Source organism: Taudactylus pleione, unplaced genomic scaffold (genome assembly GCF_031769625.1).
Source record: "Taudactylus pleione unplaced genomic scaffold, aTauple2 ptg000305l, whole genome shotgun sequence".
Classification (NCBI taxonomy): Eukaryota; Metazoa; Chordata; class Amphibia; order Anura; family Myobatrachidae; genus Taudactylus; species Taudactylus pleione.
The window spans coordinates 2,642,430-2,662,500 of NW_028284706.1; the positions used below are offsets into that span (position 1 = coordinate 2,642,430).

Consider the following 20,071-nt stretch of genomic DNA (forward strand, 5'->3'; position numbering starts at 1 on the left):
AGTAGAACTATACAAAGGAGTCATTTGCTAGAGGCGTTTCCCTTTAAAGAAATAGATTCACATAATTAATCAGTAGTATATAATGGACATATTCTTGTAAAAGAAAACATATTACGCCATATCCAGCAATGTTCATTATAGTGGATGCAGGTGGGAGAGTAACTGTAGCAAGAAAAGAAGAGAATATTCTTATGGACAGGTGAAGCTGGTACGTAAAGGAGTCTGGTATCTTTATTATATGTAGGCATTATTTTCTAGCCTATTACATTTTGCACCAATTCCAACTGGCACCTTCTAAACCTTGCTTTGTTCTTAGTTTCCTTGATCCAAGAGATGGATGTATTTCAGTGGTGATGGAGATTGAAGTTCCATGTTTGTCCTGTAAAAGTAGAGTCTCTCTCTCACACACCTTTGCAAGTGAACAAGATGCAGCAAAGGGGGGGTCTCCTGCTGCCTGTCTAGAAAGGTCTCCTGCATAACACAGAGATAAGGGGGTGTCTTTTGATCTGAAGCACAGTGAGCCCTTAAGTGTACAAATACACCAAATCTGAATTGAATATGAATATGTAATAAACTTGAAACCATATGTGATTGTCTTTGTAAATGTAGCACAAAACAGAAAAAAGTAAGAACATATATTAAAACTGAAAACTCTCCTATTTCACAACTAAAATAGCAATGTGACTCTACTGTCACAGACAGCCCTGAGATAGTGCTGTAGGGAAATGAGGAGAAGTGTTTAATGATTTACAGAAAGGTGGTGGTCACCTCCAATGAGAAGAATATAGCCATGTATGTCTTGTCTAAACGAATCTACAGTTTTCATTTGGGCAATAAGCCATGGTTCCCTTCACCCTTCCCCCCCATGTCCTCCTGCCACTGAACTAGGAAAAACAGCACATCAAGCATGTGCCATATGGAATCCACATTTGCAGGAGAAACACAGCTTTATATGGTCATTGTAAAATACGGTGTTACACCGTTGTTGAAAGCTGGTAATGGTTCAAGTCCCCATCATATGATTATAGGAGAACCATCCTGGCGGAAGCAATACACCAGCTAGAGAACGGTAGAGGGCAGTTTCTTGACACGCCGCTGTGCCAGGATGGAGGATTTGATTGGTTGCAGCTGAGGAGTCGGCTTAGAGCTGTTTAAGGCAGAATAAGTTGCAGCCATTGCTCCCTGGAACAGAAAAGAATACATAATTACTCTTGGATATTACAGCAGAGCACTATTTTGTTTTAACTAAAAAAAACATATCACAAAAATAAACTAGACTCCTATTGTTGCAGACAAACTGTACGGAGAGTAAAATTAACTAAATATAACACCTGCCTCTTGAGTAAATTACTATGTGAAAAACAAAAAACTAAATAAATTTTTTATCCCAAATCATACTAAGTTCTGCATATTTTCAAGATTATACTCTACTACACTTTAACTACTTAAATAACGTTTTATTTCTCCCAAAAACCGCTCCAAAATTGTTGCTTTTTTTTTTTATGAGCGAATTAAGTGAGGAATATCCATTAACTTATTCAAAATGGTTTCATAAAAAAACCCAGAAAAAAACAAACCTTTTTTCTTAAAATAACTGAACATCGGAACTACCATCGGAACATTAGAAACATCGCAACCATCGCCCTGTTGCCCATAGCAACCCATCAGATTCTACTGGACATTTAAATGTCTACTTGATTTAGCACCTTCTAGAAGATGATAGCTAGAATCCGATTGGTTGCTATGGGCAACATCTCCACTTCTAAAAACTCTCACTTTAGTAACTATACCCCCTACACACTTATTTGGATGAACTATTTATAATGTAATAAATTAGTTTGTGTTCCCTAGAAGGGAAATGGTAAATGACAAAAGCACAACAAGATTCCCTTACCTTGACCAACTGTGCATCTTGTCGGTTAAGCTGACTCTGAGGTAGTAAGTCTCTTTTTGTGATCCATTCATGTTGCAGCACTTGACGCGCTGTTAGTCGGCGGTGGGGGTCCACGTGTAACATGCGAGAGACCAAGTCCTGTGAGAGGATAGAACAAACCTGGTGACACAGGACATCCTCAAGACAAGTATTTTGGGGTGATCTGGAATCAAATATATAATAGTTCTCACCCAGAAGATTTTGTGCACTCTTATCTATTCATTTTCTAAATAAATAGATATTTAAAGAAACATCTGTAGGGTGTTTTTCTGTATAATATAGATGGACACAACAGGAAGAAGGGGGGTTATCCAATTGTGGAGGCACTACAAAATCTCTGGAGGGATTTATTTCTATTGGCATAGAATCCCACCAGAGCATTATAGTGCCTCCATATTTGGATAACCCTTCTTCTTGCTGTTGTTTTAGTGACCATCTTTACTATCGCTGCTGGTTGAAGGGATTTATACACAAATTTTGTTTCTCACTGCAACACGGATGGAGTGGACATTAATCGCTAGTTGAAAAATACTATACTGTGATATTTATCTTCTTCATTCCTACGGAATAATCTATTATAATGTGAGGAAACAACTCTACAGGAACAGCGCCATTGTAGATATAAAACCTCTTAAATGCCATAAGATTACATAGAAGCCTAAAAGATCCCTGGTCTACTTAGTTTAGACTTTCCATGACAGCTCCATTTAGGATACACTATTGTGTGGCACAGTTGGCGTGTGGCAAACACCGATATGAAAGACCACCACTTACCTTTGCTGAATCGGATACAGTGTTCCAGTTTCCTCCTCTCAGTGTAAACTTCCCCCCCCCAATCCGTGCTAAGATCTCCTCTGGTGTGTCTTCTGGGCCATTAGCAAATGGTGTGTATCTGTAATCATGCCGGTAAAAACATAAAAGTATTTCTGTGACTCGCCAACTCCATTTTATCATGAAACTAAACACACTTTAGCAATTGATTCACAATTAGAATTAGTGCTACATATGAGCATTTATGATTCTATTCTTACTAAAGCAAACTGGATTAAAGTAAAATGTCATTGTATTTAATGGTTTTCTTTTTATACTGCTTTTTAGTATCTTGACAGCAGAGACTATCCAGTCTCAAACTAAATTAAACATCATCACCAGCAGTAACAACAATCATTTGAAATCTGCCAATGGCATTTTATTATACAAAATGATTAACAAAAATGGAGGACAGTATGTTCTCACAGCTATTGGAGTATTAAAGTTGCTCTGTAAGAAATAATATAATTGCAGTAAAAAAATATTGAAAATTGCCACATTTCTGTCTGGTTTTTGTCACGTTACTTATTTGTTTAATGTATCATGGAAAAGTAACGCACTTTAACAAATAAAAAAAATTAAGCATGCAAGATATTTACAAATACAATAGAACAACATGCATTTCTCAAATCTTTTTTTCTCTATTTAATTTGTTTTTTAATTATAGAAGACATCCCTTATGATTAACAATTTTCACAGAAATGTGCATGAATGTATGCCAGTTATATTACAACTTTAACGTGTGTTTGTTAGCTACACTACAGCCAGAGCCGGCCCTAGGCATAGGCATTCTAAGCAAATGCCTAGGGCATCTGGAATGCCTCGGGGCATCCCACGGCTCTGAATCTCCCCCTATGTTCTGCTGTCACAGCCGGAGCTCAGCTCCGACAGTACAGCGGTAACTAAGCCCGGCCGAGGTGACTGAGACAGTCACCGACAGCCAGGCCAGAGGAGGCCGCCTGAAGCCCCACCTACCTTGAAGCTCCGCCCCTGGGTCTTAGCAAACTCCATCAGCAGTCCACCTGTGGTAAACTCCGTCCCCGATTTGCGCTAAGCTCCGCCCATGATTCACGCTAAGCTCCGTCCCCAAACTTGTATTCAACGTGTCTGCTGAAAGATGACTGCCCTCCCACCTCCCTCACCCAGCTTTCCCTTGGCAACTGAATTGGCATGTCTGCAGTTAGTAGTTATGAGAAAACTCAGAAGAGTTGTAAAAGTCTGCATAACCAGAAGTGGGTGCGATGCCTGGCATCTGCATTTGTGTGTTTCTGTGAGCCCAGGCGAATTAAAGACCGATGCTGGAAGCCTGGCATGTGGAGATCCCAACCTATGTAAGTATTAACCCCAACCCTCCCCTCTCCCCCCCTAACCTTCCCTTAGGGGTGCCTAACCCTAAGTCCCTAAACCTAACCCTCCACCCCCCCGAGGCTATCCGCTCCCGGCACCCGACTTACCTTCGTTCGGTATGTCGGGCATCGAAATTTCGGCGTGGGGACGCCTATCATTAGTCCCATGCCGGGATTTGACAGTCGGCTTCCTGTCTGCATACCTTAATATAATATATGTATTTATATTCATAGAAAAAAGAGCGCACTCACCAGTGAGCTTTTTCTACAAGCTCTGGTGAGTGTGCTCTTTTTTTCTATTAATTTGTCTATGTGGAGCCTCTTTGTGGGGTGAACACTGAGAAGCACCCCAGCAATTGGAATATAGGCGTGTGCAGATCTGACCAATGACATACATACATACGTATATATATATATATATATATATATATACACACATACACACACACACACATGCATATATACATACACACACAGGTAAATTTGGAGGGTACAGTAGCAGGAGTTTGAAGGGGGCCAATTCTTGTCACTGAGGGGACCAGAGCTAGGACTGCAAGGGGTGACAGGTGATATTAAGGATTCACAAGCCCTCCATGCATCGTATAGAGGGCCTGCTTCAGCTTGGGTGGCAAGTCTGCGGATGAACACATGCACCTGGTCAATGTTTGCATTCTGTGCACGCATCAGACAGGAAGTGCCGTTTGGGGGGTGAAGAGCGGGGGTGGTCGCAGGAACGCAGTATTGCCTGTGCGTTTGAACGCCATTACAGGGGCGTGCATAATTAAGCCCCTGCTACGGCATACGCAGCCAGAGGTCTAGATGGTGACAGGATGTTTCTCAGTTTGTGAGTCAGGTCAAGCTCAACCACAACTGTGCGTATGGATTCGATGTTGCCGATGTTTTCACTGACTTGTGGGCATCTTGGTATAGCGCTGCAATCGCGGTGCAATCACATTTATTTGCATAATTTTGCAGCGACCAGGTGCGTGCATCTGCAGACTTGTGATCCAAGCTGAATCATGTCCAGAGTACCAACTTACCTCCTCTGTGCTGTGTGCTGTCACACCTTACCACTTTCAGAGGAACAGTGCTAGCACACACAGGCAGAGCAGCAGGGCCTGGATTAGCGTTCACAAGGGCACCAGTCAATTGGCTTGTGGGGGGGCCCTAAGATCCCACCCTCCTTCCCCGTGCTCACCATCCCATCCCCTTAGCTGTCCATCCAGTTTCCACTGTGCTGTGCGGTTCTGAGTAACATCGCAGGCATGCTGCTCTCCAAGTTCCAGCTGCACTGCACAATCGCGCTGTATGCAGGATTGATATATATCATTTTTTTCCTTGTGACTGGTCTTAAAAATGATATATCTATAGATATATGTATATCTATCTATCTGCTAGGGGGGCACCATTGCCTAGGGCACCAAATTGGCTAGGGCCGTCTCTGACTACAGCAAACAATAAGCCAAGGTAGACAATGGGTCCTGATCTGTTACAGAATGTTTTAGTACAGTTGCACAGTTAGTTTACATGGCACATAGTCACATGGGGAGGGGCTAACAGCATATTTCCTATATCTTACTGGATTTGTATAAAAAGGATGTGCTAGGCCATCAAGCGTTTCTATAAGGATAGTGTGGGTAATAAATAAAAAATATAATAAAACCTGAACTATGTCACTTGTAAGGGAGGTGTCAGATGAGGTCATTGTCCATAGTGACCTAATCTCTTCCTGTCCATGCTGATAAACTGCGGAGAATGGTGAATGTCCATCCGTTTGGGAGAGAGGACACTCCAAGAACGTTACATACAGCATCTCCACTGCATTACTTGTGTTATGTGAATGGGGAACTCTCCCCTGGCAATGTTTCGTCATGAAGTGATTTGAAAACTATGGACAGTAGCAGTTTTCCAGCTAGAAATGTACAAATGTTCAAAGGCCCCATCTGACGCCATCCTACGGCATATTCCCGGGGTTAATGTAGGTCTAGGGGGGCATCTAATCCAAGTATAGTAGAAATCTACCAGCTAATATATTGCCCAGACAGAAGGAACTATAGACTTGATAGTATTTAGGCCTCAGTTACTGATGGTGAACACCTAATAAAAAAGTGTCATTACCAGCATATAATACTATTTTTTAAACTCTGGATCCATAGTCAAAGTCTAAATGTGGCATTAGACCTTAGCCTAGTGGCCGTAGCTTCTATATAGCACATCAACAGAAAAGGAGAAAGTGACCATCCCTGTGCTATAATGATTTAAATATATATAACTGAAACGCTCTTATAATGTCACATTTGCTCTAGTTGCTATAGGCAGATATCATTTCATTTCTTTATCTACCATACATATGCACTATGCCTGTATATGTACTTACCCTGCCAGCATTGTGTAGAGGAGGATACCAAGACTCCAGATGTCACACCCTTCATCATACCCCTGCCGCTTCAAAACCTATGGAAAAGTCTTAGTTAGATATGTAGGTGGCAGGATTTAGGGATGATATATCTATGTATGCCTTGTGGGTATTATAGATATAGCTTTATGGCATTTTTTTTCTATTAATTCCTTCATTGACACAGCCCACCGGGTAATGCAGTAGTAGGGGCCACCGCTTAAGGGGTGTGGACTGCACCACAGAAACTTGCCCAACAATTAGAGAGAACATGCAAAGATCAGGAGAGAGATGTATTATGCGGGTGGCTCCAGGCGGTATTTGCTGTGCTGTCCCTGCTCTGGTGATAGGGCAACGACAGCTGCAGCTGTCGATATCAATAGCTGCAGCTGTCGGAACGATCAGTGCCAATGACCATCATACATTGCCCGGCATATCGGTGCTGCTATCTTGTAGATAGCAGCGCCCCTGTCATTTACCGCCCAGCCCCCAATAATACATGGGGAGAAGCGGTGTCCATGCACATAACATACGCTGATACTATTCCTCCCCATATCGTCCCTTAATACATCTCCCCCAGGGCCCCTCTATAAAGGAGGGGGCAGGGTTGGTCCAGGACCAACCACTTTGATTGGCCGGAGAACTATTCTTGGTGTAGTTTCCATAGAAACAAATCAAGCACCCAAATTCATCTATGATCCTGCTCCACCAAGTTACTGACCCCCTAGAGGAGGAGGTGGGGCCCACCGGGGATTTCCCCTGTACATCTGTGGGCTAATCCAACACTGCATATATATATATTATATAAGATGGTGGTTCAATAAGTAAGATAACAAGAACTCTCATATGTAATGTTTTCTATTTCATTTTAATTTCCCGCCAGGCCAGAGCAGGTAGACCACTGCTGCCCCTCACAGCGCCTCATATCAGTCATAGTGTCCCAACATCAGTAGTAAATTGGCGGGGCTGGCAGAAACATGGTCAAACATTGAGGTGCGTAGTGTGATCAGATTTCTGTATCTAAAGGGCACATCAGCAGCTGAAATTCATGTTACAAAAACAGGTTTGGTGCACTGCCTTTGATAATGGCAGGACAGACGTTCAAGATGAGCAGCAATTCGGCCGACCAAGCACGTCCACCACAGAAGATTTGTGCCACATTGAAGGTCTGATTCAGGAGGACATTTGCATTGGTGATATTGCTGACGAACTGAACATCTCGGTGGGTACTGTACACAACATCGTTCATGAGCATCTGGGGTACAGGAAAAAGAGTTAATGCTGGGTACCGAAGCAACTCACAGAAGTTCATAAAACCAATATGATGGGAATGTCTCTTGTGCACTTGACGCAGTACCATGAGGAGAGGTACTGGACCACCCTCCCAACAGCCCTGACCTGGCACCGACTGATTTCCATCTGTTTGGACCATTAAAGAAGCACCTGGGTGGAAGGCGATTCACAACTCATGGTGAAGTTCAACAAGCAATCATGTTCTGGCTTCAGGCGCTTGACGCTGATTTCTTCTATGCCGGGATAAATGCCTCGGTGTACCCATGTCCGCCATCAGGGGGGGACTGCCGGGACTGGAGTCCCAGGCCTGGACAGACAGGGGCCCACCCGCAATCCTGAACCTCTGCTCGCAGTGACCGGCCCCTCTTGCTGCATGATCCGGTCCACCTGCTTTCCGATCCAGCCCACCCGCTGCCCGATCAGGCCCACCAGCACCGCCTACAGCGGACTGCCGAAGAATACACGTTTTAGTTTTTTGTCTGAGATGCTGCATGACGTCAATACGTAGCGCCACTGAGGAGTTGCGTCGCGTGAGGAAGAGGACTTGGGCCTGGACAGAGGCTACCCTGGACAGAGCAACAAGGTGTGTGGTGGCTGGGGACACAGACGGGGGCTGGGCTTGAGATACAGAAGGGGCTGATTGGGGACACAGAAGGGGGGCTGGACTGGAGACACAGAAGGGGGGCTGGACTGGAGAGACAGAAGGGGCTGATTGGGGACACAGAAGGGGGGCTGGACTGGAGACACAGAAGGGGGGCTGGACTGGATAGACAGGAGGGGGGCTGGCTGGGGAGACAGAAGGGGGGGTGGTGGCTGGGGAGTCAGAAGGGGGGGGTGGTGGCTGGGGAGTCAGAAGGGGGGGTGGTGGCTGGGGAGACAGAAGGGGGGGTGGTGGCTGGGGAGACAGAAGGGGGGGGTGGTGGCTGGGGAGACAGAAGGGGGGGGTGGTGGCTGGGGAGACAGAAGGGGGGGTGGTGGCTGGGGAGACAGAAGGGGGGGTGGTGGCTGGGGAGACAAGGGGGGGTGGTGGCTGGGGAGACAGAAGGGGGGTGGTGGCTGGGGAGACAGAAGGGGGGAGGGTGGCTGGGGAGATAGAAGGGGGGCTGGCTGGGGAGTCTGAAGTGGGGCTGGCTGGGGAGACTGAAGGGGGGCTAGCTGGAACTGGAGAGACACTGCAGGGCTGGAGTCACAAACACCGGGGGTGGGGGGCCCTGCCTATTTGGTCAGTCGCGGGCCCCATAATTTCTGATTGCAGCCCTGGGTGTACCATTGGAATAAATGCTTAGACAAATATGGGGACTATGTGAAAAAATAATGTGTACCAAGGCACACCCTTGATTATACATATATGTACAAGTTGAATACATTTATGCAATGAGATGTCTCGTTACCTTATTTATTGAACCACGTGTGTGTATATATATATATATATATATATATATACATATATATATATATATATATATATATACACATATACACATTTCTGCAAGCAAATTCTTAACAAAGCAATCTGCCGAGCGGGGTCATAGCTACGCCCTCTCTAGCATCAGAAGTCGTCTGATATCTCGGCGGCCCCGCATATATACATAGATACCTGTGTACACACACACACACACACATATATATATAATTTATACATAAATATACAACACACACACAGAGCATTCCTGTGTGCTTCTCTTTCTTTATTACCCGCTGTAGCCATTCACGGATAACAAGTGCTCCATTACCTCTGGTGCCACAAAATTTGCTGTGTAACATGGGGTCATTAGTAATCCGTTTTCTGCTCGTAGTTGTTTAGCAAATCCAAAATCGCAAATCCTTATGGACTCAGGGTCTCCAGATTCATCAACGTATAGGATGTTGCTTGGTTTCAGGTCTCTATGAACAACCTGGAATGCAGGAGAGAAAATGATAGTGTGGACATGACTTGAATCAGCCTGGGCACTTAGAGGGGAGAGGTGATTGAAGATCAGTGTGTGCAGAAACGCTTACCCCTTGTGAGTGAAGATATTCCACAGTCTTGCAGATTGTCAGAAGAACAGCAGAGGCCTCTCTCTCAGAGAAGAATTTCTGGCGTAAAATCCTGTCAAGTAGCTCTCCCCCTCTCATAAGCTCAGTAACAAGGTAGACACTATTCCCCTCTTCATATACCTGTCATGGATGGTATAGTGGAATCTTTATCAGCACTTGTCCTTGAAATCAGCTACCATAATGTACTATTATGACATAATAGCAGTTTTACACCATTTTACAAAGCATTGCAATGAGAAAATGATTATTTTATGAATCCATAAATGTACTGAACACAAGATATTGTGTAGCAATAGGCGCAGCACTTACATCCTTTAGTGTAATTATGTTGGGATGTTGACCATATCTGCGTAAAATCTCGGTTTCCTCTGCTGGGTCCCTTTTGGTTTTGTTTATCACCTGCAGCAAAGAAAAACAAAGGCAAGAAACATCACATAAGAAGAAGGAAATTTAACAGGTATCGTACAGTACACAATGATGCTCATAGTGGTATCGACAAAACAAAGTGTGAATAAGAATGTGAGCTCTTGAGCAGGAACTATTCCTTACACACCGGGGTTCCTAGTCTCACTCAGCACCCCTGAAACTTTCTGCTCGCCCATATGGTGATGTATCTTCCCCCCTGTACTTCTCACTCTCTGCTTATGGTTTCACTGCAAAGTTTGTATTTATGGTTTGTACGCATGTGACGGCTCACTGTTGTGGACTGTATTTATGCTTGTACGCATGTGACGGCTCACTGTTGTGCACTGTATTTATGGTTGTACGCATGTGACGGCTCACTGTTGTGTACTGTATTTATGCTTGTACGCTTGTGACGGCTCACTGTTGTGTACTGTATTTATGCTTTGTACGCATGTGACGGCTCACTGTTGTGTACTGTATTTATGCTTTGTACGCACGTGACGGCTCACTGTTGTGCACTGTATTTATGCTTGTACGCATGTGATGGCTCACTGTTGTGCACTGTATTTATGGTTGTACGCATGTGACGGCTCACTGTTGTGTACTGTATTTATGCTTGTACGCTTGTGACGGCTCACTGTTGTGTACTGTATTTATGCTTTGTACGCATGTGACGGCTCACTGTTGTGTACTGTATTTATGCTTTGTACGCACGTGACGGCTCACTGTTGTGCACTGTATTTATGCTTGTACGCATGTGATGGCTCACTGTTGTGGACTGTATTTATGCTTGTACGCATGTGACGGCTCACTGTTGTGCACTGTATTTATGCTTGTACGCATGTGACGGCTCACTGTTGTGCACTGTATTTATGCTTGTACGCATGTGACGGCTAACTGTTGTGCACTGTATTTATGCTTTGTACGCATGTGACGGCTCACTGTTGTGCACTGTATTTATGCTTTGTACGCATGTGACGGCTCACTGTTGTGCACTGTATTTATGCTTGTACGCATGTGACGGCTCACTGTTGTGCACTGTATTTATGCTTGTACGCATGTGACGGCTCACTGTTGTGCACTGTATTTATGCTTGTACGCATGTGACGCTCACTGTTGTGGACTGTATTTATGCTTGTACGCATGTGACGGCTCACTGTTGTGCACTGTATTTATGCTTTGTACGCATGTGACGGCTCACTGTTGTGCACTGTATTTATGCTTTGTACGCATGTGACGGCTCACTGTTGTGCACTGTATTTATGCTTTGTACGCATGTGACGCTCACTGTTGTGCACTGTATTTATGCTTGTACGCATGTGACGGCTCACTGTTGTGGACTGTATTTATGCTTTGTACGCATGTGACAGCTCACTGTTGTGGACTGTATTTATGCTTTGTACGCATGTGACGGCTCACTGTTGTGCACTGTATTTATGCTTGTACGCATGTGACGGCTCACTGTTGTGCACTGTATTTATGCTTGTACGCATGTGACGGCTCACTGTTGTGCACTGTATTTATGCTTGTACGCATGTGACGCTCACTGTTGTGGACTGTATTTATGCTTGTACGCATGTGACGGCTCACTGTTGTGCACTGTATTTATGCTTGTACGCATGTGACGGCTCACTGTTGTGCACTGTATTTATGCTTTGTATGTATGTCCTCTTGTTCACCACTGTCAGTTAGGGGAAAGACAACAAGGATGGTGAATAGTAGAAAGAGTATGTGCACACTATGACAATGTAATGCAGGTGCTACACAGCAAGATGCTTCACCACCTAGTTCCCAGCACAGTGTGCAATGGTAGGTAGAAGCACACAAGAATAATTGCCATATGCTGTATTGAAGTTGTCTGATGTTTCAGTGCAAAAGCATCTTCATCAGGGTACAAGTAGTCTACAGTATATTTGAAGTGGTACCTAGTCAACAGAAAGCACTGAGGCAGGACACAAAACTTTAAATAGATTCGATATTTCTTACCTTCACAGCATAGTCCATGTTCGTTCCCTTGTGTACACATCGTTTGCACGAAGAGTACGAACCAACGCCAATATTCTCCCGTACTGTGTACACATCACTGAACGCAATATTTTTACTGTGTATCTTTAGGAAAACAAGAGAATGAGGAGTCAGTCTGACACAAGTCCAAAAACACTGGTTGTTCTCACACAATGTAGTGAGTGAACCACTCATATTAGAAAAATAAAAAAAGATTTTATGCACAGGGTTCAAACAGGCACTAACATGAGAGTAATGATAAAGTACAGTATATTTGTAGAACAGACAAGTGTGTGAGAAAATGTCACCTTTGGTACAGACAGTACTGGAAGTGTAGAGGTTTTCCCATCAGCCTCATTTAATGTTGGAGCTACAAAACTAAAACCTCGGAACAGCTGATGAGCTCCTGCACTAGGGGGTATTCCAGGAGAATCTATAGGACAGAGTATACAGATAAGGAAATTAGAAGCATGACTAACCCACTTTAAACGAAGGCCTTTCTTATTATTGTACAACTTAGAGCTTTCAGATATATAAAATATGTTCAATTTGTTAACAGTTTGCTCCACATAAGTGAAACATAATAATACAGCTGTTTAAATTTAATTTGACTTTTTTGATGAAAGGTTTGTTTTCTTTTCCAATGAGGGAATTCCTTATTTACTAAACAGATGTGCTAACTTAGACTCAAGCTCATGTCAGAGCACATGGTCTAACATGGGGAGTGTACTGTAGATCTAGACCTTAATATATAAATCAAGGGTTTTTTTTCGCGCTCTCTCTGCTTTTCATAATATCGGAAATATGCTAGGAACCACTTCAGAGGGTAGACAGCAGCACATACATTGTCTGGGCGGCAATTACTACTATTGACAACCTGCTGGCCAAACTGGTAGCACAGCATGATGTGTATATTCAGTGGCAAGTAACCGTATCCATATGTCAGACACCAAAATTAAATTGCAAGCCCAGCTGATATTTTGGGTATATCAATACACGGTGTACTCTAAAAACAATACACTTGACAACTTTGACAAAAGTTGAGAAATTTGATATTGAATTTAGCCATAGTATGCAGAAATACTGCATGATAGAGTGCTCTAGAGGCACTCTATGCTTCTCAAATGTCCTGGTAAGAAAGTAATACAAATATACCTTTTCATCGCACTATAGTGGGTAATGGTGTCTCCACTCTGCATCAGTCTGAAAGAACATGCTGCTGCTTTTATTACATGTATTACAGGTTCTTCTTCATTAATGCCAAACACCAACCTTTCGGAGTGCGTGAAGTAAACTCTGTGTCAAAGTAGTATGTATCATCTGGCTGTGTAACTGCAGGTTTGAATGGAGGACTGATCTCTCTACGGAACAGCTTCTGTGAGAATACAGAAAAAGGAGAGTTATGGTAAAACTTACCCTAGTTAACTCTCTTTCTTCAAAGTCCATAAGGTCCACAGGGAGACAATGGAGTCTAGGTGGGTCTTGGAGAACCGGACACCAACAGCAAACTTTTCAATCCCAGGAGGCTCCGGTCCTTCCCCCTATACCCCGCCTACAGCCTGAGGGCAACTCAGTTTTGCTGACAAGCCCAGGGCAGGATAGGAGAGAAGGAAGACTGGTACACTGAAGAATCACACTCTCACTCAGAGAAGGTAAACAAGTGACCAAGAGAAGATACCCATAGAAGCCAGGTGCATCAGGGTGGGTGCCCTGTGGACCCTATGGACTTCGAAGAAAGAGAGTTAACAAAAGGTAAGTTTTACCATAACTCTCCTTTTCTTCTTCAGGGTCCATAGGGCTCCACAGGAAGACATTGGGGATGTCCCAAAGCAGTTGTTCAAGGGCGGGGACACTCCTGAGCTGAGTGGAGAACCCTGCTCCCGAAGGAAGCATTCTGAGAGGCAAATGTATCAAAAGCATAGAACCTAAGAAAGGTGTGGACAGAAGACCACGTGGCCACCTTGCATAGCTGTTCAGCAGAGGCGCCATGCCGGGCTGCCCATGAGGGTACCACAGAGTGAGTAGATACTGTCACTGGCACAGGAAGGCCCGTCTGAGTATAAGCCTGAGAAATAGCCATGTGAAGCCACCTGGCCAAAGTCTGTTTGTTAGCTGCCCATCCCTGCTTATGGAATCTATATAAGATGAAGAGGGAGTCCGATTTCCTGATGGCACTAGTACGGTCCACGTAGATCTTCAGAGCACGGGCCACATCCAAAGAAGCTTCACCTGCCGAGAGGTCTGGTGATTGAAAGGCCGGGACCACAATTTCCTCATTAAGGTAGAAATGAGAAACCACCTTGAGAAGGAAGCCCGGGCGAGTTCTAAGAACAGCCCTGTCCTGATGAAAGATTAAAGAGGGGGAGCAACAGGAAAGCGCCCCTAAATCCGATACCCTACGGGCAGATGTTCTAGCCAAAAGAAACAGTCTTCGCAGTGAGCCACTTGACATCCACGGATTCCAGGGTAGAGGTGTAAGTTCCAGGTCGACAGAGGGAGACACACGGCACACTACTCCCACGAGCGGTGGGCCCGTGCTGTCTCCTCCTCCGACTTCATCGCACACTGTGGTGGGGTTTGCCGGAGTTGGCTTGGTCTATCAGGCACCCTCCGACATCTTTGCCAGCAAGTGATACGCTCTGTAGAGAGCCAGCCTCTCCCCAGTAAGATCACACCGTACTCCCTGACCCCAGGAACATCACCCCGGGTATCTATATCTAATATTCATCATCATCAGTACGCCGCTATTGACTTTACACCCTCCATTTCCATTTTTTATTATCCATATCATACAGTGACCCTGGACAGCAATCATCCGGTCATACCACTGACTTGGATATTCCTAGTCCGGATTGCTAGTAATTATTCACTATTTACCACCCATCCTATATTTATGGTTGGGAGTTACAAACACCACTTTGCATGTGCATCAGTTTTGGCTCTCCTTGGTTTAGCGTATGGCTCAATAAATATTTTTGTTTTATATCAACATATACGTGTATTGGCTACACTTTTGTAATACTGTACAATTTATTCAATGTAGATTTTCATTTAAACAAGTCATTAATACCTGGTTCCTGCTACTCAATTTGTATCAATATAACGTATATATTTCTGTGTACTGATAACTAGCTATTTACGGATTTAATTACCTGTTTTTTGCTACTCACTTCATATCACTATAACTTATACACTTCCGTTCACTGATAACCAGTCATTCACAGATATTTATTTGAGTATATATCACTGGACGATACATATTCACGTATTCAATCAATATTGATATTTGGATCTATAAACACTAGAAATGCTTCAAGTAGGTTGAGCGCTACAACACACCTTTTTTTTTCTGTTTGAACTTCCCATTTATTGCAATCAGTAGCAGGAAGAGGGTAAAAGGAACGTAAACGTTTACAGTCATGGCCAAAAGTTTTGAGAATGACAAGTATTGGTTTTCACCAAGTTTGTTGCTTCAGTGTTTTTAGACCTTTTTGTCAGATGTTACTATGGTATACTGAAGTAAAATTACAAGCATTTCATAAGCGTCAAAGGCTTTTCTTGACAATTACATTAAGTTTATGCAAAAAGTCAAATATTTGCAGTGTTGACCCTTCTTTTTGAAGACCTCTGCAATTCACCTAGGCATGCTGTCAATCAACTTCTGGGCCACATACTGACTGATGGCCGCCCATTCTTACCTAATCAATGCTTGGAGTATGTCAGAATTTGTGGATTTTGTTTGTCCCCCCGTCTCTTGTAACATCTGACAAAAAGATCTAAAAACACTGAAGCAGCAAACTATGTGAAAACCAATACTTGTATCATTCTCAAAACTTTTGGCCATAGCTGTAGGCAGCTGAAACCTTTTACTGGGCATATTCCATGCCTCACTCATATGATCAGAGAGCTGATTAAAGTGAGGAAACTGTGGTAAAACTACCTTTTGTTGCTTATAGACTGGCTCTTTTGCCTTAGGAGCGGGTTCTGCCTCGTTAGATTTTACAGCTCTCACAAGTGCAGGTATATTCAATTTAGAGGAGGGTTCCTCATCTCCCGAGGAGGAGTCAGAGTAAGATAGGCTTGTCTTTTGCCTCCCTCCTGATAATTCAGAATCTGATAGATGGGTGGACTGGGAAGATAACAGTACGCTTAGTAGGTTTACTAAGTAAGGGTTTCTCCTTTTGCAGCATTTGTTGAAAGGCTGTAGAGGTATCCGCCAGACTCTGCACTGAGGTAGAAAGTACGTCTTCCCATGGGGAAGGCAAAGGAGTTGCAGGGAGTACCTGTTGTGGCCATCACATAGGGGAAGCTACCACAGGGACTGTTAGCTGGTCTGCAATTTTTGACAGCACCTGTGAAAAAGTAGCCCAGGGTGGGTCCTGAGGAGAGGATACCGGGGCTGATGGGCCCGGGGCAGTACAACAAGATGCACAAAGATCATCTTGAATGAGGTCCTCTGAAGCTAAGCCTGCTGTGCAGGACTTAAAATACACTAGAGTGGGAGCAGCAGGCTGCTTGTTATTCTTGCCTCTGCCAGTCATAGCTGCAAGAATAATGTAACAAAATCTGGCACAGTGCGGTGAGCAACTCAGATGTATATGCAATATGGCACAGTGTAGTGCGCAACAGCAATGTATGGTATGTGATAGCCTTCACAAATATAGGGAGATGTGAGGTACAATGAACCCCCTATACTTTAGTATGCCATGGTTATAGTAGAATAAAGGGAAAGGTATAAGCTGTAACAGGGAAAAAGAAAACATACTGAAGCACTAGCACAAGTCACATATAAATGCAGAATATACCATATAACTGCAGTGGGTACTAAAATCAACTACCGCAGTGGCTGGTAGGATATAGTGCTGTATAAACCTGGCCCTTGGGAGAGGTATACACAAGGAGACTGGACACAGCATTCCCGGAGACCTGAATGCAGAAAATGGCTGCTGAGAGTCTCAGAGGGGGCGGAGGGTGAGGGAGGAGCAGCAAGACCGCAATGGAATTGCGTCCTGAGTTGGGGCTGCAGGTAGAGCACCTACTCCCCTGTGCTGACAATAGCCACCAGGTCCCCTGGCTTTAACTGTGCCCTGCGCCAGTGCTAGTAATGCCTTGGAGGTCTAGTGGGAGTCCCGGACGAAAAGGTGTCCACATCATCACTTTTGGTCTGTCTCCTGACACTGGAGGCAAGACTGCACATAGATGCGGGTTCCCGCCAGCAGGTATCCGCCTTACCTGTCCCCTTGAGTCCCAGCTGCAGTCTGGGGTCAAAGGAGCCTTGTTAGCTAGGTCCCTCTGGAGCCCCGCCAGGAGTACCTAGCCGAGGGCTGGTGTCACTGTGCTGTGGAGGGTTGATGGAGCAGGAGTGCAGACGTCCAAAGGACTGTTTGCGCTGCTGCTCAGTTAGTAAAATAAATGGAATAAAAGTAAATTATAAAAATAAGTTCGAGCCCCACTGTTAAAAACGGTGAACTAGCTTCTGACTTACACCAGCGAAACTGGGTTGCCCTCAGGATGTGGGTGGGTTATAGGGGCAAGGACTGGAGCATCCTGGGATTGAAAAGCTTTGCTGTTGGTGTCCGGTCCTCCAAGCCCCACCTACACCCCATTGTCTCTCCTGTGGAGCCCTATGGACCCTAAAGAAGAAAACACAAAATAAATATGTATATAAATCAGTCTAATGGTGGCGGTAGAAGTTTGGTGCAGCCAGAAATCTCTAGATCACATTAAAAGGGACCCTGATCTGTACAGCTTTTCTTGCTGAAAGAAGCAAGGGTACTACTAATTACCAGTGCTGCAAGTAGGATTAATCTTTTCACGGTACTCTGTGAAAAGCTGCTATGCTTCCCCTGGTCACACACTGCCCGGGGTCCATCTTACCGCAGAGCGAGTCACAGCTAATGGCGCCAGCAGTAAGGTTGAAGGGGGTACTGCGTATTGGCTACTAATTTCTTAATTTTATGCTGTACCGCCTGTACCACCTTAGTTGCACTGCTGCTTAATACAAGAAACTCTCTCCTGCATTATGACTCTATGACATTTTTCAAGAGTTGTTTACAATTTAGTCACTAGGAGGCACTGTTGTGATCTATAGGTGACATATTACCATTCTATCCTAGCCACACAAGCCATATGGCAGGCTCATTTACTAACTTATACATACATCTATTATCTGTGCACAAAATTCTTGAACATTATAGACAAAGTCAAAGTATATCTTACATGCAACGGGGGACATGTATCAAGCTCTGGAGAGAGAAATGGAGAAGTTGCCCAAAGCAACCAATAAGCTTCTTACTGTAATTTATCTGGCAAAAATCTGCGCTGTCACTATATATGTCAAATAAGATCAATAGTGAATAAAGTAGTAAATTATAAATATTTTAATCAAACAAACTAAAATAATAAACACACATTAATACATAAAATAGACACAGTAATACAGACAGGATAATTTTCCTTGCAAATAAAAGTGACAATGTCACTAAAAAGCAATATTGATACACAAGTTGCATAAAAACACCTATAGACACAATAAATGGAGTGTACAATCTGTTACTACTCCTTAGTATGCTATAGTCACACTCCTGTGATATGGCTCAAGTATTCACTTCCAATTTAGGAATAAACAGTGACCTATTAGTATATTCAGTCTCAGACTGTCTGCCACGCATGTGATATAGTCCTGGAAGGCTCAATATATAGTTCTGTATAGATGATCGCTATCGATATAGAATATCAACTTTGATTTGAATATGAGAGCTACCTCCAAGTATATTCTATATCGATAACAATCATCTGTACAGGACTATATATTGAGCCTTCCAGGACTATATCACATGCGTGGCAGACAGTCTGAGACCGAATATACTAATAGGTCACTGTTTATTCCTAAATAGGAGTGAATACTTGAGCCATATCACAGGAGTGTGACTATAGCATACTAAGGAGTAGTAACAGATTATACACTACATTTATTGTGTCTATAGGTGTTTTTATGCAACTTGTGTATCAATATTGCTTTTTAGTGACATTGTCACTTTTATTTGCAAGGAAAATTATCCTGTCTGTATTACTGTGTCTATTTTATGTATTAATGTGTGTTTATTATTTTAGTTTGTTTGATTAAAATATTTATAATTTACTACTTTATTCACTATTGATCTTATTTGACATATATAGGGACAGCGCAGATTTTTGTCTTTGTATGATCTTCTCAAATTCAAACGCACACAGAGTTTGATATCTGCTGCAGTCTTATATATTTGTCTTTTATATACGTATTTGTTTAATAGTGTTCAGCGCCAGAATTTACCCTATCGTTTCTATTGTAATTTATCTGGCACTGTCTTTGAAATGACAGCAGCAGATTGGCTGCTTTGAGCAACTTTTCAATTTTATCTCTCTCCAAGGCTTGATACGGGATGTGCCGACGGTCTGTAAGCCGGCATCAGTAACCCGACCGCTGGCATCCCGAAGGTAAGTATCGGGTGTTAGGGGGAGGTTAGGGTTAGGCATTAAGGAGAGGGTTAGGCCCCCTGGTAGGGAATGTTCGGATTAGGGTGTGGGAGGGGGATAGGTTAGGTCTAGGCACTGGGGAGGGGGTGTTAGATTTAGGGTGCGGGGAGGTTAGGTATAGGCACTAGGGGGGGAGGTTAGGGCTACTTACCAGGGAGGGTGGGGGTTAGGGTATGGGTTAGAAAAATACTTAGAATACTTCCTATGGGTGTCGGGATGCCGCTGTCTGTATTCTGACCAGCGGCATCCCGACAGCCGGAATTTCATACCTAACCCGCTTGATACATCCTGCCCAAAGTGAGAGCATTTCCTCTATAAGCCTGCTTTAACCAA

General features: G+C 43.7%; 1 protein-coding gene across 1 annotated transcript in view; it reads right to left on the reverse strand.

Moving 5' to 3' along the window:
• Window positions 1-205: 205 nt before the first annotated feature.
• Window positions 206-20,071, reverse strand: part of RPS6KA1 (ribosomal protein S6 kinase A1) — a 142,581-nt gene continuing 122,715 nt past the window's right edge. The window contains exons 13-22 of the mRNA XM_088442077.1: window positions 13,496-13,598; window positions 12,532-12,656; window positions 12,206-12,328; window positions 10,124-10,213; window positions 9,776-9,934; window positions 9,511-9,672; window positions 6,467-6,543; window positions 2,708-2,825; window positions 1,895-2,032; window positions 206-1,182 (exon numbers count right to left, since the gene is read on the reverse strand). Of these exons, the coding sequence (XP_088298203.1) occupies window positions 1,060-1,182; window positions 1,895-2,032; window positions 2,708-2,825; window positions 6,467-6,543; window positions 9,511-9,672; window positions 9,776-9,934; window positions 10,124-10,213; window positions 12,206-12,328; window positions 12,532-12,656; window positions 13,496-13,598 (1,218 nt within the window). The 3' untranslated portion in view covers window positions 206-1,059. The remainder of the gene's footprint in view (window positions 1,183-1,894; window positions 2,033-2,707; window positions 2,826-6,466; window positions 6,544-9,510; window positions 9,673-9,775; window positions 9,935-10,123; window positions 10,214-12,205; window positions 12,329-12,531; window positions 12,657-13,495; window positions 13,599-20,071) is intronic.